The sequence below is a fragment of the Aythya ferina genome (genome assembly GCF_964211825.1).
Source record: "Aythya ferina genome assembly, chromosome: 5".
Classification (NCBI taxonomy): Eukaryota; Metazoa; Chordata; class Aves; order Anseriformes; family Anatidae; genus Aythya; species Aythya ferina.
The window spans coordinates 44,520,863-44,536,438 of record NC_140301.1 but is presented as its reverse complement, the minus strand read 5'-3'; the positions used below and the strand labels follow the sequence as shown (position 1 = coordinate 44,536,438).

General features: G+C 51.5%; 2 protein-coding genes across 8 annotated transcripts in view; one reads left to right on the top strand and one right to left on the bottom strand.

Moving 5' to 3' along the window:
• The first annotated feature begins 269 nt into the window (after window positions 1-269).
• Window positions 270-1,556, top strand: PHLDA2 (pleckstrin homology like domain family A member 2). The gene is made up of 2 exons (XM_084520088.1): window positions 270-861; window positions 1,132-1,556. The coding sequence occupies exon 1, from the start codon at window positions 432-434 to the stop codon at window positions 828-830; it is 399 nt and encodes a 132-aa protein (XP_084376214.1). The 5' UTR covers window positions 270-431; the 3' UTR covers window positions 831-861; window positions 1,132-1,556.
• Window positions 1,557-2,863: 1,307 nt separating this feature from the next.
• SLC67A1 (solute carrier family 67 member 1) overlaps window positions 2,864-15,576 on the bottom strand; it is a 66,957-nt gene continuing 54,244 nt past the window's right edge. For 5 of the 7 annotated variants that reach the window (XM_084520627.1, XM_084520625.1, XM_084520626.1 and 2 more), the window contains 3 exons: window positions 11,318-11,419; window positions 7,963-8,083; window positions 2,864-3,161 (listed from right to left, as the gene is read on the bottom strand). In XM_084520627.1, coding sequence (XP_084376753.1) covers window positions 2,974-3,161; window positions 7,963-8,083; window positions 11,318-11,419 — 411 coding nt within the window. In that variant the 3' untranslated portion in view covers window positions 2,864-2,973. The remainder of the gene's footprint in view (window positions 3,162-7,962; window positions 8,084-11,317; window positions 11,420-15,576) is intronic. The other 2 variants (XM_084520628.1, XM_084520631.1) reach the window with 1 other exon arrangement.

The following is a 15,576-nucleotide window of genomic DNA, read 5'->3' as shown; positions in this document are numbered from 1 at the left end:
GGGCTGAGGGCTGGCAAACCGCGCAGCCTTCCCGAGTGGGGGGGGGGAGTGGGTTTAGCATAGTGGGGGGTGAAAAAAAGGGGCGAAGGCGGCGATTTCAGGGGACGACGCAAAAAAACAAGGAGCTGGGGAGTCGGCCGAGCCGGGGTGGGCACCCAAGCGTGGTGGGGTCTCCGCAGGGCCCCCCCGCTTCGGAGCAGCGCGGCCCGGGGGGGGGGCGGGCGGGAGGCGGAGCGGCGAGGGGGCGGCGGGCCGGGCTCCCCGGGGGAGGCACCGGAAGGCGGCCGGCGCTGATTCATTGCAATAAATCGGTCCTGAGCGGCACGGCTCGCTCATCGTCGCCACAGCCCCAGCCGGAGCCACAGCTGGAGGAGCCGCAGCCGCCGCGGAGGAAGGGAGGGAGGGAAGAAGGAGAAAAGCAAGGGGAAAGGATGAAGATGCAAGCCGAGGTGATCCGCGAGGGCGAGCTGGAGAAGCGCAGCGACAGCCTTTTTCAGCTGTGGAAGAAGAAGCTGGTGGTGCTCACCAAGGACAGCCTGAGCCTCTTCCCCGACGGGCACAAGCGGGCCAAGGGCAAGGAGCTGGGCTTCGGCTCCATCCTCAAGGTGGACTGTGTGGAGCGCACGGGCAAGTACATCTACTTCACCATTGTCACCAAGGACCGCAAAGAGATTGACTTTCGGTGCCCGGACCAGAGCTGCTGGAACGCCTCCATCACCATGGCCCTCATCGACTTCCAGAACAAGCGGGCCATCCAGGACTTCAAGAGCCGCCAGGAGATGGAGCAGGCGGCGGGCACCCAGGAGCGGCGGCTGGCCCGGGCGCCCTGAGCCCCCCGCCCGCCACCCGGCACGGCCCCAGGTGAGCCCGAGCCCCCTGCGCTCCGTCTGGCTGCCAAGGGGTTGCCCGCATCGCCGGGTCCCCCCAGGCCGGGTATTTCGGGTGGGTGCGGGCGGCGAGGGACTGCCAGGGCAGAAATGGCACTTGGCGGTGCTTTCCACGCAGAGTTCCCTATGGAAACCCCCAAGCATGCGATGAGGGCTGGACGCTGCCTCCCATTTGGGAGCGCTTATTTTTCTATTTCCACCACCCAGTGCGTTTCACTAACCTGCTTTCTCTCGCTGCCCATAGAGCATGCCGCTGGATGATATACCAGAGCAAGTGTCTTGGACTGAAATGGGACAGGGTACCAATGAAGGAAAGCGAAGAAGATAGCTGGAAGCAGCTTGGTTTTCTCCAAGCCTGTCGAGGCTGCTGAGCAAAGAGCCCCAAGCTTTGCCTGAGATGCATTTTGAAAAAGAAAAACCAAAGACTTCCATACAGGACTTCTAGCCAGGCGTCCACGTGTGTTGAGTGGCACGACTTCGCAAACGATTATCTTCTATTTATGAGACGCAAGGAAGATTCAACACTGACTGGTGGTGTTAAACACAATTTAAATTATTTGTAGTATCTATATTTGTATTTATTTTGATGAATGTCTTTTGGCAGTTATTCGTCTTAATATTGCTTTTGCATTAATATGTCCATTCCAAATAAATTACTTGAAATGTTCACTTTTTATTACTATAGTCTGTGGTGCAGTAACTTTTGTGGACGTGTATCTGTGGTGTGGGCAGCGGCTTGAAAGGACTGGGCAAGCACCATTTTGGTGGCCTGGACTGGGCAGTGGGAGGTGGAGGAACTTGAGGTAACCCATCTGTATCTGAGAACAGGGAGGGAAAGAGTGTTGAGGGCCAGCACTGGCCAGCAGTGGAAATACAAAAGCCTTCCACGTGCTCGGTAAGGGCTCTTTCGGAAGCATTTTCCCGTGTAATTGAGTAATGGCAGCTAAAGACGGCGCAAGAGCTCCCTGCAATTGTAAAATGCTTCTGCATACTCCTAATGCCCTTTGCCTTCCCCCTGCTGTCCCATAGCTTCCTGCTGGGCTGGGGCAGTGACCTGGATTTCAGCCTAATGCAGTGCTGGAGCTCCACAGGATTGCTCACCTTTACAACATAGCAAGCCAAACTCCTCTCCTCTTATCTGCCTGCAGTGACGCGGTGCCTAGGTCAAGTTAAATTACCTGGGAAGGAGTAAGATGGTCTTTTCCTACAGAGCCCATAGATCAAGCAGCTGCTCTTTTATATATATATTTTTTTGGGACAAAATTATTGAAGATTTATCTCATGAGACTCAATAATCACTAGTGAAGTATTCCCTACTAATGCTCCGAAAATTGATCGCTTCATTTGGGTAATTCCCCTCCCCTCCCCCAGTATCAGGAAATTCTTGCAGGAGAGTTTATAGTAGAGGAAGCTATTTAATTACAAGCAGCCTGTAGTAAGAGCAAGAGAGGCTCAGTACAGGGAATAAAAATCACTCCAGGAGGAGGGTCAGGGCCACAGCAGGGCCAGGCATCCTCTTCATGCTCTGCTGGCAGCTGTAACCAGCAGCCTCATGCACCGTCGTGGCTTTCCATGCTTTAATGGTGGACGTAGCAAGCATTTGGCCACAACATCTGAAAGCCTTTAGCCCTGGCTCCCCTCTAACATAAGAACAACAGAGGCACGGTTAGTAGAGTGATAATGCACTGCTGCCCAAATGTCAGTGCGTTCTACCCCCATTTTCCTTGTTAGTATTGAGGGAAGAAAAAAAAAGCCCAAACCGAGCAGAGGGTCTGGCTGTTAATCCCCTCAGTTTCCGCGAATCCAACGCAGGAATGCTGACTTAGAGCAGCTGGGGCTCGGGAGCTGCTGCTGAGTGTTTGCAATGGCAGCGGCAGCTTGTGGGGCACGCGGCCCCCTGCTATTCCAAGCTGGTCTGCCTGCTGCTGGCCTTGATGTCAGGTCTTTCTTGTGCCAAGGGCGAAGAAACACAAGGAGCTGTTGAAAGTGCTTTATTCCACATTTGTGGCCTCAAAAAGAAAGCACAATGCCACTGTCTTCTTTATTGCTATGGGAAAAGTAAGGGGGAAGCTTTGGTGTATCTGAATTAGTGGGCTTTCTGCTCTCTCAGTGGGATTTTACTCTTTAAAAGGTAAACAAACAACCCGATATTAACGATTAGCTGCAAATAGCCGAAGGAGTGGACTCCAAATCGTTTGTACAACACACCGCCGATAGTTGGGCCCACCGTCCGTGTCAGGGGCTGGACCGACGCGCAGATCCCCAGCATGGTACCTAGGAGAGACAGCAGAGATAGGCACACATCAGGGCGAGGGCGAGTTTTGGGAGGGAGGTGTGTGGGAGCCCCTTTGTCCCTGCTGGCCTTCCCCCTGCAGCGGTAGGAAATCACTTCAAATAATCTCTCGCATTCCTTTATAGAAGTCCAATTAGGGTTCGTTAAGTCTAAGGCCTCCTGGAGGCATGGGGACGAGTTTCCACCAGAAGGCAGCTCAGCTCTTTGCCACCGCGATGCAGATGGTCGTAACGCTGCCCAAAAGGCAAACCGATGCTCACCGCCACCTTAGCCAGGGTCCAAGGATGCTTTGGACACTGGAAGGTGCTCCTGAACTCAACCGGGCTGCCAAGTAGAGCACAGGCTGGGGACGGAGATGTTGCTTCTAGGAGCACACTGACGCCTTCCAAAGCGAAGCACACCGTCTTCTGATATCATGATTAGCAGCAGTGGGTACTCAAGAGGCTCCCATCCCACCAAGCAGCAATCACCATTTCTTCTCTTGCATAATACTGCTCTTGAGAGCTTATCAGGAGCAAGAAACTTAGGTCGAACTATGTCTTTAAGACTAAATAGCTAAAAGCACAGCTAGAGACCAAACCCCCTTGAGGTTAACCCCCCACACCCTTGCGAACAGAGCGAACAGAGCGGATGTTTCAATTTGGATGGAAATGGGAGCCTTTCACCTGGCTCGGCCGGTTCTCTTTCCAGCAGCTTGCACATTTGCATGGTTAACAGGAGCCCAGGGGAAGGGGAAGCACCTCCACTTGGGCAAAGGCAGGTTTTTCCACCAGGACATCTCCCAGAATGCAACCACGGCCCCCGTACCCACTGGGCGCCTGACCATGCGGTCCTCATGCGGGATGGCTGTCACGCTCAGGGGAACAGACAATGCCCATCCAGCCAGGAAATTATTAGCCCACACCACTGGGAGAGAGGGGAAGCTGTACAAGGAACTTACACGCTGCTCTGAAATGTTGTTTTAAATTATTTCTCTTAACCCCAATGTGATTAGTAGGCTGTTGGCATCAATTTTCCACCAAGACATGAACTGAACCATCACCACGCCATGCCAGCAACACCTAGGAGAGGGGAGGATGCTGTCCTGCTTGCAAGAAGCGGACACCAGTGTGATATCTAGCATGGCTTAGAGCAGTGGGTGACCATGGAGGAACAACCCCCAGATCAGAGGGAGGGTGGGCAGCCAAGTGTTGGTGTAACGCTGCCCCAGGACTGCTGTACTTTTATCAAAAATGCTTAAAATACTTGTGCAATGAGCCTGAACCAAGGGCGTAGTCATGGTGTGCAGAGAGGGAAGTCTCCCTGGAAGAGCTGCTGAGCTCCTCCTGCACATGGGAACAACACAGCGATGGGTGGGACCTCAACCTGACCCTTTGCCAATGGGAACAATCCCACAACCACCAAACTTTCTGGGCAGGTTTTGCAATTATTTTTTTCCCTCTAGGTATTTGAATTAAACTAATTACTACGTGCAATTGCCAAACTGGCTCTTATGATTGAGGAGGCACTTTTTTCCTTTCCTTTTTTTTTTTTTTTTTTTTTTCAGCTGAAATCCATCCTCTCAAAAGGCTGGGCTCTCTCTCTGCACTTCTGTAACACACTGCTGAGAAAGATAATTTCTATTTAATGGGCTTAAATTAGATCCCTCGTGTCGGATGCCCTGGAGCTTTGGGACACTGTAAATCTCAGCCCTCGCTCCATTTCCATGCTGCACACGTGACGGATCTGTTAACATCAGACCTTTAACCGTGACGAGTCACCGCGCCAGCAAAAACCATGTCTGCATCACTTTGTTCAGCTCTGCCAAAAACCATGATTGCTTGCCACCTTCTTTATCACAGCGATCTCATCTTTCTGTACCTTTCCTGCCCCCTTTTTTTCCTCCTTCACTAGCTTTTCCCCTGCTTTTTTCCCATACCTGGCATCACTACCCCTTCCCATGTGGTCAGACCTGGCCAGTGCAGTCACCTCCCACCCCAGACCTTCTCCCAGCCTCTCCTCCCACAAGTTTCGGGGCAGTGTCCCTCCTCCCAGCTCACTCCTTTCCAGCTCACATCCTGTCACCGCCTTCAGATGACAGTGCTGGCCCGGATCAGCCCGATGCCCGCGGGGCAATAGCATGGCCTCATTTAATGATCAGGGCACCACGAGCAGCCGCCAACGAGCCAGCAAGGCAAAGCTTGGGGGGCCTGGGGGGCCAAGCCTCACTGCAAGCTCTCCTTCTAGGGTTTTGCGCCTGATGTGTGAATAAAATTGTGAAATGCGGGACCATGAGGCAGTGATGCTCTGCTTCACTTCCTTCCTACCTCCCCCCTCCTTCAGGCAGGAACAAGACCTCCATTCTCGGGGGGACAAGGAGTGCTTGTGCTGATGCGAGCCTGCCTTGGCTTGGGGCTGCGCTCCCACCAGCTCGTGCGCACAGCTGAATGGCACATGCACGCAGCGCAACATTTTCCCTTCCTGCCTTTGAAGATGGGGAGGGAAAAAAAATCAAAGGGAAATGAATGAAATCATTTCCACTCCGTTGCCTTCAGTGGGACTCGTCAGCCTCAGGAGGAGTGGCCTGAGATGGGGCCTGGAAGCAGGGTGGTGGGTGCAAGGGATGGTGCCGTCCTCTGGCCACTGCCTGGCCTCTGTTTCCTTGCAGAAACATTGAGCTAGGAGACAAGGATGGGTGACTCAATGTCTAGCCAGGGTGGACAAACGATCGTCCTGCAACACCCCATCCTCAGCTCAGCCCAACCTCCAGCTCCTCACGTGGCCTCTCTTTGGCCAAATGCAAAGTCCCTCCAGCCTCTGCCAGCCCCAGGTAAAAACAGCACGGCTGACCCCAGGGAATGAAAGAGAGACTTTTCTGTAAGGAGAATCCCCAGATTTACACGCCCTTGGGGAAGCGGCGATTCCTAGCACACCACCAAAACGCTCACTGCAGAGCCAGTTTCAGGCTGGCAGAGGAAGGAGCCACATTCGAGCTGCCGTACGGGTGGAGCAGCCCTCGTGTGGTGCCACCCACGGCCTGCGACGGATGGCAGGCATCTTAATAGCCGCATTGCTCTGAGAGACACCCACGCCGTCACCGCCGCAGCTGCCGCGGAGAGGCAGCTCGCGAGGACGCGGCTCTGCTGTGTCAGGCATTCCTGCCTTTGCTGGGGATGCGCCCAAAACAAGCGCAAGACTAGCAGATGCCTCCTCCCTGGGAAACACCGTGAGGGAAGGCACTGTTGTAAGGGTGAGGGGCAGGAAGGGCTGGAGGAGACAGAGTTTTCCACCACTGCTGTGATCCTCTGTGCCAGCAGGATGCCTCCTCCTCGTACACAGTTTTGAGCCTGTAATTTGTAGGAGCACTTGGCACAGCATCGGCCCAGAATGGATGGGCACATTAGAGCCCATATCCCAGGGTCCCCAGACGTCTTCCTGCCACCCCATGGTCTGTCTCCATCCTGCCTTTCTGTGCAGAGATCATCCATCCCATCCTGTCGTAACAACATACGCAAGCGGGGACCAGGGTGAGGCAACTAAACCCATTTTCCCCTCTGACCGATGCTAGCCTCCGGGCTTTAAAAGCCGAGCAATGCTCCGTTTTTCTTTACAAAGCCCCTTTGAGCAGAGCCTGGATGAATTCCAGCTTTACTTTATGCCCCAAAGGCCTTTGGTGCCCTTCCTCCACTACTCTCCCTCCTCACTGAATGTTGCTCCAAGTCGTGAAGCAGCAGATTTCCTTCCTGGCCATGCAGAGGGGCTGGGGTATCCCAGACCTCACCTCTGCATGGTCTAGGAGCTTCTCCCAGGTAGAAGCATCACGCTTGGAAATCGTGGGCTTCCAGCATTTGTAGTAGAGGCGGTCTTCAGCTCTACAAATAAACTTCTGGAGTGACGTTTAGAAAAGCTCTTCATCTAGAAGCATCTTAAAAGTGCTTTATAAACTTCACTAATGGGCTGTGCAGACTCTAAAGCCAATTCTCAGTTGGGTCCTATGGGAAGGTATCTGCTCAGACAGCCGCAAGTGAAGCTGAAGGGTGAAGGCTGGTGGCCCAGAAAGGCTCAGCTAAAGCAGAGGAAATCTTGGGTACCTGATGGTCAGAGCTCTGGGAGAAAACTGTGAAAGACCACAAGCAGAATACACTGCAGCAGGTTAACCCTGCTCCATCCTGGGGCAAACTCAGCAAGGCTCCCATGGCAACAACACAGCCATATTTCCTCAGTTGACTGATGAAAAATTGCAGGCGTGAAGATTTCTGCATCTACTGTTGCATTTCAGACCCCTTGTACAGAGAAATAAAGTAACTCTATGCAGTGATGTGGCCAAAAAGTGGAGACGGGGCAATGACCGCATGGGGCTGGAAGCAAAGCACACGGCTTGGCACTGAGTCAGGGATTAGGGATGATGGTGCTGGGGATGGTGTCAGCTTTTTGGGGAAACAGCTGCTGAAAGAGTGAGGTCTATCAGGCCACGGACTTCACCTCGTGCAGGGCAAACAGGACTGAAGGTCCAGAGCCGACAGCACCCTGGAGCCTGATGGCAGCAGCTAGGGCAGGACTGGGTGCACCGGCTGTGGGATGTTTGTTCCACACCGTTGTGGCTCATCCTGTGCTAGCACCACCAGTACTCACTCACCCCTCCACTGACACCCACCACACGCAACTGCTGCAGCTAGATTTGCTGAGGAATTGGGCATCCACTGTGGTGAGCTGGAGTATGAGCTGGGAGGTGCCTGATGGGCCCAAAAAAAAAGAGCAAAGGGAGCGGAAAAAGACCTGTCTGATCTCTCTGATGAGCCTTACCGGTGTCGGAGGAGGGGACAGCCTTGGTGAGGATGCTGTCGGTGATGGTGCCCAGCATGCTGAAGGCGAATACCAGCGGCAAGGCAATGATGCAGTAATGCCACACGGTCCTCATCAGGGCCTAAGCAACAAGACACGAGGAACCACAGATCATTAGAGAGCACAAAAAAGCAACTTCACAGCAAGAAACTATCCAGAAAAACATCACAAGCCAAACCTGTGACTTTTAGGTAAATTGGGAGAGCCCCAACTGATTTATGACAGTCTGGCTTTGGCCATTTCAGGGTCTTCCGCCTCCCAGCATTTGTGTGCAGGAAATTATTCCAAGCATGCAGCACAAGTAGCAGACGATACCCTGTAATCCAGCAGCACGTTTTCCAGTCCTGCCGCGGGTATTTTTAGTGTCTGGGAATTAGTGACGTCCCCACACCCTCCCCCCGGTCTTCTGTCACTTGTCCAAGTCCTAAGGAAATGTTCAGCAGCAGATACAATGCGGCGTACTTCAGGAAGCCTCCATTACCTATACAAAACAGCCTAGAGAAGGCACTTTGGTTCATTATCATAAGTAATTAAAACCAAACTAAGCTTGCCAAAATAAATGAAGCCGGTGCATTATGTAATGCTGTACCTTTGGGATTTCTAATCCTGTTCTCCTGCTTCCTCACTAATAAATTCACCGAATTCAGTAATCTGGAATAGGTCTTCTGGCCATAAGCGCACATTAGCGAGCATAATTAAGGAGAGTAATGATTTTGTTATTGCACATATTCTTAGTGGAGACATCCCTCCAGCAGTTTAATGCTTAAACAAAAGCGGTAAGGATCCCTCAGCAATGGGGCTAGAGCGGCTCTCAGCCCTGCTGGTCAAATAAATAGACTTCTCTGGGGCATGAAAAGGAAATTCCCTCTCCCTTGCCAGTCTCCTGCCCTCAGCCTCATCTCGAGGTGTGTTGTTGTGGCTGGAACAGTCACCGGCCCAGCCAGAGGTTTCATTCTCTGGGGTTCTCACTCATAAAAACTGGTCTGTGCCTCTTGGCTACAGAAGATGGAGAAGCCCAGAGCTATCGCTAACTAATGACTTGGAAATACTGAGGTTTATTCCTAGTTCCCCTCTAGACTCGTACACAGCCAGGTTTCTCTCCTTGGAGGGGCTCTTTGCCTACGTTTTGGTTAAGAACTAAGCGCTCCAGCTTAAGGAACTGGTGAACAAAAGCAGAGGAACAGGTATTTGGTACATAAACATTCAGACGGGGAGAGATTAATTCCTTGCCAGGGCAAATGTCATTGGGGGACAACATGGCAGTTGTAGGAAAAAACAGCTTTAACGCTCCCCTGCCTTGAAGGAGTGTCCTCAGGGGCTGGAGGCTTAAGGAAGTGGCCAGGAAAAAGCAGACCCATGGCTGTGCATAGATCCTGGGGAATATCTCCTTGCTGTCTTGGGCTTTGGTGGGATGAGGTCAGGTGGAACTTGGTGTCCACTACTCCTCTGCAGCCCAGCAGACAGCAGCCTTTTCCACCCAGCCAGATCTGAGGCCATTTTCAAAGTAAAGAAGGCAGACCCAAGAGTTTCAGCTCAAAACCCAGCGCCTGGGAACCAGAGGGGAGGAGGCAGGACGGGGCACAGCCATGCCTTGAGACAAAGCGAAAAAACTTCCCCGTCAACACTGCCAAGACCTCCTACACCCCTGCCCACGCGCTCGGCTCGCAGCGCTGCCGGCATCTGCATGCCAGACACCCTGCCCTGCTCTCCCTCTTCCAGGTGTGACTGCAGGGCTCCCAGCCCACCCCTTCCCTCCACTGCTGCCAAGCATCCTCCAGCCTCTTCCCGTGTGTCTGCAGCCACTGGCAGCCTCCATCCAAAACCCCTTCAGCCTGCCTCATGGCAAGGGGGTGAGTTTTGCAGGTTCTTGTATGGACAGCTAGTTGCTTTTCCTCGCTGCCTCTCTTTGGGGTTTTGTTGTCATCCTTGTGCTTGGGACCTGCCTGAGACAAAAAGCCACCCCAGAGATAGATATTTTTGCAGCAAACCACACAACAGAGCGCTTTTTAATAAGGACTGCACGCCCAACAAGGATGGCTGCTGCATTTGCCTATGAATAGCTCTTGTGGGAAGTCATTGCTGACCCTTGTCCCCGGGCCATGCTGTCAGGATGTCCACAGCCCTCCAGGCATGGTGTAATTGCCATCTCTCAAACCAACCATTTCCCTTCCCCGCTTTCCCCTCCCTGTGCAGCCACATCAGCCCTGTGGCCCCTGTGCTGCTGTCTCTCCAGAGGCATATGGGAATTACCCTCCCCAAATCACCCCTTTGCTGCTCTGTCATTGCTGCCCGTGAGCTCATGTGTCCCATCCACGCTAGTTTTGGATGGGTTTCAGACACATACGCCACATCCAACAAAGTTGGCTGAGTGAGTGCCTCCAGTCTGCTCTGCTGTCGAGGCTTTCTCCTGTACCTTCAGCAGCTGCCAGTCCTCCCAGTGAGACCTTGGTGCACCAAAGCCCTTTACTCCACCATCACCCCTCTGCCCTGCTCTTGGCTGCTGGTTCTCAAATCTCTGGGTGGGCCAGCTCCACCTTGGCCCCACATAATTGCTCCCACCCAAGGCCAAACCCCAGTGGTGAGACCCTCAAAACCACCCCTGGGCCACACTTTATGGGGCACACCACCACCAGCCCAAAAGGCATGATGCCAGTGGGCAGGGACCAGACAGACCCTTCCCGAGCATCCCACTGCCCTGGGCAGAGCTGGCTTATCTGAGTGAACATGCTTATCAGCAGAGCTGCCCACGTCAGCACGATTTTCCGATTGACGTTTGGGGTTGGCATCAACTCTCTCCCACACCAACACAACTGGTGATGGGTGACGCAGCTTGTCCCCAAATGGAGGAGCTGAATTATTTCCTTGCTGCCTCCTTCTCCAGATGCTCTAAGCTTGGGGGAATTAGGCAAAACAAAGGCCCGGAAAGATGAGAAAACAGTCCTTCTCTGTCTCACAGCAGGGTACAACTGCAATGTTTTTTCTCCCCATAATCTGCATTTACTTTCTGGGCTGTTCAGGAAACGCAGCGGCTTGAGGACGGAAGGCAGGACCTCTATGCAAATCCAGTGACTCAGGATGGATTTACTAATTTCTGTGCAGGATTATTATTCTGCTAATCCCCATAACCATTACTCACAGTGCTCTTTATCGTTGCTGAGCACAGCCGTGTTTGCAGAGTGGCCCAGGACTGCTGGTCCCCCCCCGAGCCCTGCCAAGCAGAGCCAGCAGTGGCACTGCCAGCAGCAGTGGTGGCAGCCAGGCCCCTGCCTGCCACGTTATTGAAAGGCACCATGAATGATTTTACACCAAGCCTTACCATGCCCAGGCCCACGCCGGCGAAGACAAGGACGCTGAGCCTGAGCAGGGTCCTCTCTGTGCAGTGCTTACTGAGCTTCCCAGCCACCAGACCTTGCACAACCTGGGGGAGAAGCACACAAGCAATGTTAATCCAGTTTATATCAATGGGAACAAGCTGAGAGGGCAACTGAAAGGGAGCAAATGAGTTACTTCCTTGCTTTTTTTTTTTTTTTGGGGGGGGGGGTGGGGGGAGGGAAGGGTCTTTGCTGTCACAGTAAATAACCTGAACACACAATCCATATTTTGAGCTTTTTGCATCCTAGTGATAAATCTGCCCTGTCAGAGGAAGATCTCTCTACTGAATGGTGCTTGCATGAGTTTGCTGTCACTGCATGGTCAGCAGTGGTGATTGAAACCATCTAAAGGCACGTGGAGATACAATTTTTTAACTTGGGATATTTTATTTTATTTTATTTTATTTTATTTTATTTTATTTTATTTTATTTTATTTTATTTTATTTTATTTTATTTTATTTTATTTTATTTTATTTGTGAAATACAATTACTGTTAAATTCTTCATTTTTGGAAAGCTTTTCCAAAGCAAAACTGCATATTTGTATGCAGAGGTAGAAAATGCCTCCTCTTCTGTATCTTGTCTTGCCATTATTTTAAACTATAAATGTATTAATTGGGCAGTTCATCATTTTTATACAGGAAATATGGACAACAGCGATGCTAATCCCCAGCCCCAGCAGTATGCACAGGCACAAGGGACAAAGAACTGGTTTTACAGATTTTAAGCAAAAACTGGGGGAGGGGGGGAATAAAGGAGGAGCAGAAAATGTAAATCTCAGGGCACATTTGTCTTTTACAGTGCTTCAGAGAGCAAAGGTGCCCGCTTTCATTTCTCTGCTCAGCATCTGGCGCACTTGGCACTGGCCAGAGTGGGCAGGAGAGGACAGAGGGTGGAAGAGCTCATCCTGGCTGATGGGGCTCCAGGGGAGGGACAGATAGGGATCTACCGAGCTTCCCCCACTTCAGAAGGGTTTGTTTGATCCAAACGAAAGCCCCTCTGACTTGAAAGAAGAGCTTTAGTGCAAAACACTTTGTTTTCTGTGATGGCTTCGTTTCAATTTTGGTGCAGCCTAAAAAAACATTGGTGCTCAGATCTGACTTGGGCCACAGCTGTGCTGCTCTCAGCTTTACTGTGCTAATCCTAAGGGAGAAACCCAAAATCCACTAAAAGAAAATCAGTTCAGGATAAATAAAAAAGGAAGTTATTTAAAAGAAATGTTAATGTACAACAAATAGTCAAAAAACAAAACAAAACAAAACAAAAAAACAATTTAATTGCAAAAATAAAATCAAACGGTAAAAGGTAAATAGACATAGAGTGAGAATAAGGTGAAGTTTTCATGAAGAGTGATAACTAGTTTAAATATTTCTCCAACAAGCTACAACTTAATGGAAAAAATCAAAATTAAACCCTCTGCTGTCCCTCAGAGCACAATTTTTGGCATGAGGGGGCATTTTGCCATGCAGAAATTTGGTTTCCCAGTACATGCTTCTTCCTCTTCCCTGTCCCTGTCCCTGTGTCACCCTTGGGCAGGGCTCAGGAGCTGGGCTCACGTGCGTGGTGGTGGCACGAGCCCCGTGCGGCTCACCTGCCTGGTGGCCTTGGGGACAGTGCAGTGCGACGCCGGGACAAAGGATGGGGTGACCTGAGTCACTGTGGCTTCATGCCTTCCACGGACATGGGCCGGGTGGGAGGAGGATGAGGCCAGCCCTGGTAGCTCCTGCTCGGGATGGGTGGAGGAGCTGCTGAGTCATGCTTCGTTAAGCTGAGCACTCCGAAAACGAAGAAGAACCGTCATTAATGCCTTGTAGCCTGCCAGTCCCTCCCGCCAGGGCTGTGCTGAGTCACAGGACTGCCTTCCCTTGGCATGACTTGACATGGTGGTGGCATCACCCAAACCCTAGTTTGGCTCCTCTGAGCCACTGGAGGAAAGGTTTCTCAATTTGCCCAGACTTGAATGGTGTATTTAATCGGGATTCACCGTGCAGGCGCAGCCCTGTCCCTGCCCATTCTTGAGTCATGGGGGGATATCATCAGTGATTTCCAGAGAAGCCTACTCTGATCACCATGGGAGCGGCAAGCACCAGCCCATGTCACCTGCTTTCTGTCCCAGGCTACGTGGCCATTTCTGGGTTATACCCCAGCCTCCCCACTGGTTACTGGGCCCTGTTGGCTTGTGCTGCTGGTCTCCCTCCCCAGCATGGCTGATCCAGCCATGAGACACAAAAACCTCTCATCTTGAGTTTGTACGCATTCTAACACCAGCATCTTGATTTAGGTGCTGGATAACATTTTCAGAGCTCAGGACCTGCTTCTGGCCAGAAATGAGACCTGAAAACTCATTACCTCCATCAGAGAGCTTTCCTGAGTCACAGATAAGCTCATAAAATCCCTAGAAAGAGGCTTAGAGGAAGAAAAATCTAGAAAAATGAGGATAGACGGATCTGCACCACCCAGTGATGACATCCTCGCGCCAAGCACAATGCCTGCCAAAATGCCACCTACAATTTTCCATGGGCATGCAGGTGCCCGATTTGTTTGAGAAGCAGCATGGGCACATTTGGGAAGGAGGAAGCTAAAAGGTTGGCATGCATGATCCTGTGGAGGGTTTAGGTGACGTGCTGCTCTTGCAGTGCTGTTTGTATGGATGTAGGCGGTAGTAGGGGCACCTGGGATGGTTTGGGCTTCCTTGCTCCCATGGATAAGCTTGGTCAGCACCAAAAAGGCAGCAGTGGGATTTATCTTTATTCCTGCTGGCATGTTCAGGGCTTTTTCCTTGCATGCAGCCTCCACTTGAGATCCCATGGGCCTTCCCCTCCCGCATTTAATCTGCTGGATGGTGCTTGCCTTTGTAACCTGACCTCCTTTGAAGTGCTGGGGCAGAGACAGTGTACCTGGCTGGAATGTGTTCTGTCATCAATAAACAAAAGGGAGAGGAAATTGTTTGCAAGTGAAATAACAGGCACTGCCCGTGGCTGTGTACACATGTCACAGGAAAAACCAACACTGCTTTTTCTTTTTTCTCCCCCCTCCTTCTTACAAGGCAAATAAGTCTCCTGATAAATGCAGTACAGCCAAATATCTCTCTCCTCTTCCTTACACTGGATTTGTACTCATGATTCCTTCCACTAGTTCAGATGATGATGTAGAAAACCATCCTCATTATTACTGCATCTGCTGGAGCTCCCATTTGCTTGGGAGAGCCAGTGAGAGCACACATCTTGTCGACCTCACCACCAACTCTCCCAAGTCCCTTAAAGAATGGAAAAGGCTTTTGCTGTTTAAAGGTCTAAAGTGTTATTTTTTGGCTGGCTTTTTAATGGCAAAGCAGTTTCCTCGCTGTGTGGAGCTGCTGTGGAGCCAGACCAGGATCCCCAAGTAGTGAAATGGAAAAAGTCCAAGTCATACAGATGCCTGGCTGGTCCTTCATGCTCACCTGTGGCTGTTGGACATGAGGCTGTTCCTACAAACTCCTTCACAAGCACCCATTAAAAAAAAGAGCCCAGCAAGAAGACACCCATTTACACAAACACCTGGAAAGGAGAAGACATGAGAAGCTCATGGAGGCAGGCACAGCCCACATAAGGGCTGGGACCAGGGGTAGACACAGGCTGGGGCATCAAACAGTGCTGGATGTTTCTTGACAGGTTGAAGGTAGTGCAAAACCCTGCACTGATCTGGGTGGGAGGGGAAGGAGGTTGTTTTATATATACAGCGATGCCAGAAAGCGTTGGAGAAGTCATTCAGGTCTTGCAGAAGAGCACAAGGGTGTTGGGGCTGCAAGGAGAGCTGACGGTAAGGACCGAACTGCTGAAGCAGCACTTGGCCTTGCAGGGGAGAGACAAGCATGTGTTTTGCAAACTCCAGCCTAATGGCTGGCTTTCCCCCCTCCGCCCCCCACCACAGGTTTAAATCCTTCAAAGCGAGGAAACTGGAGAACTTTCTGTTTGTTGTTGCAAGGTCCTCTCACCAAGTGGGTTTTCCCCCTAGGCGAACCTGGCTGTAATTAAATCCCCAGCTCTTTAATCATCCCTTTTGCTGCACAGAGAAATAAAAAAGCAAGAGGGACAGGCTGGTGATAAGATGATAGGCAATGTAAATCGCTCCTCCAGGAATCTCTCTCATCTTTCCAGAATCACTCAGTACAAACTTGTCCCTCCAGAAGCTGCACAGCTAGAGGTGGAGTTTGTACAACAATGCC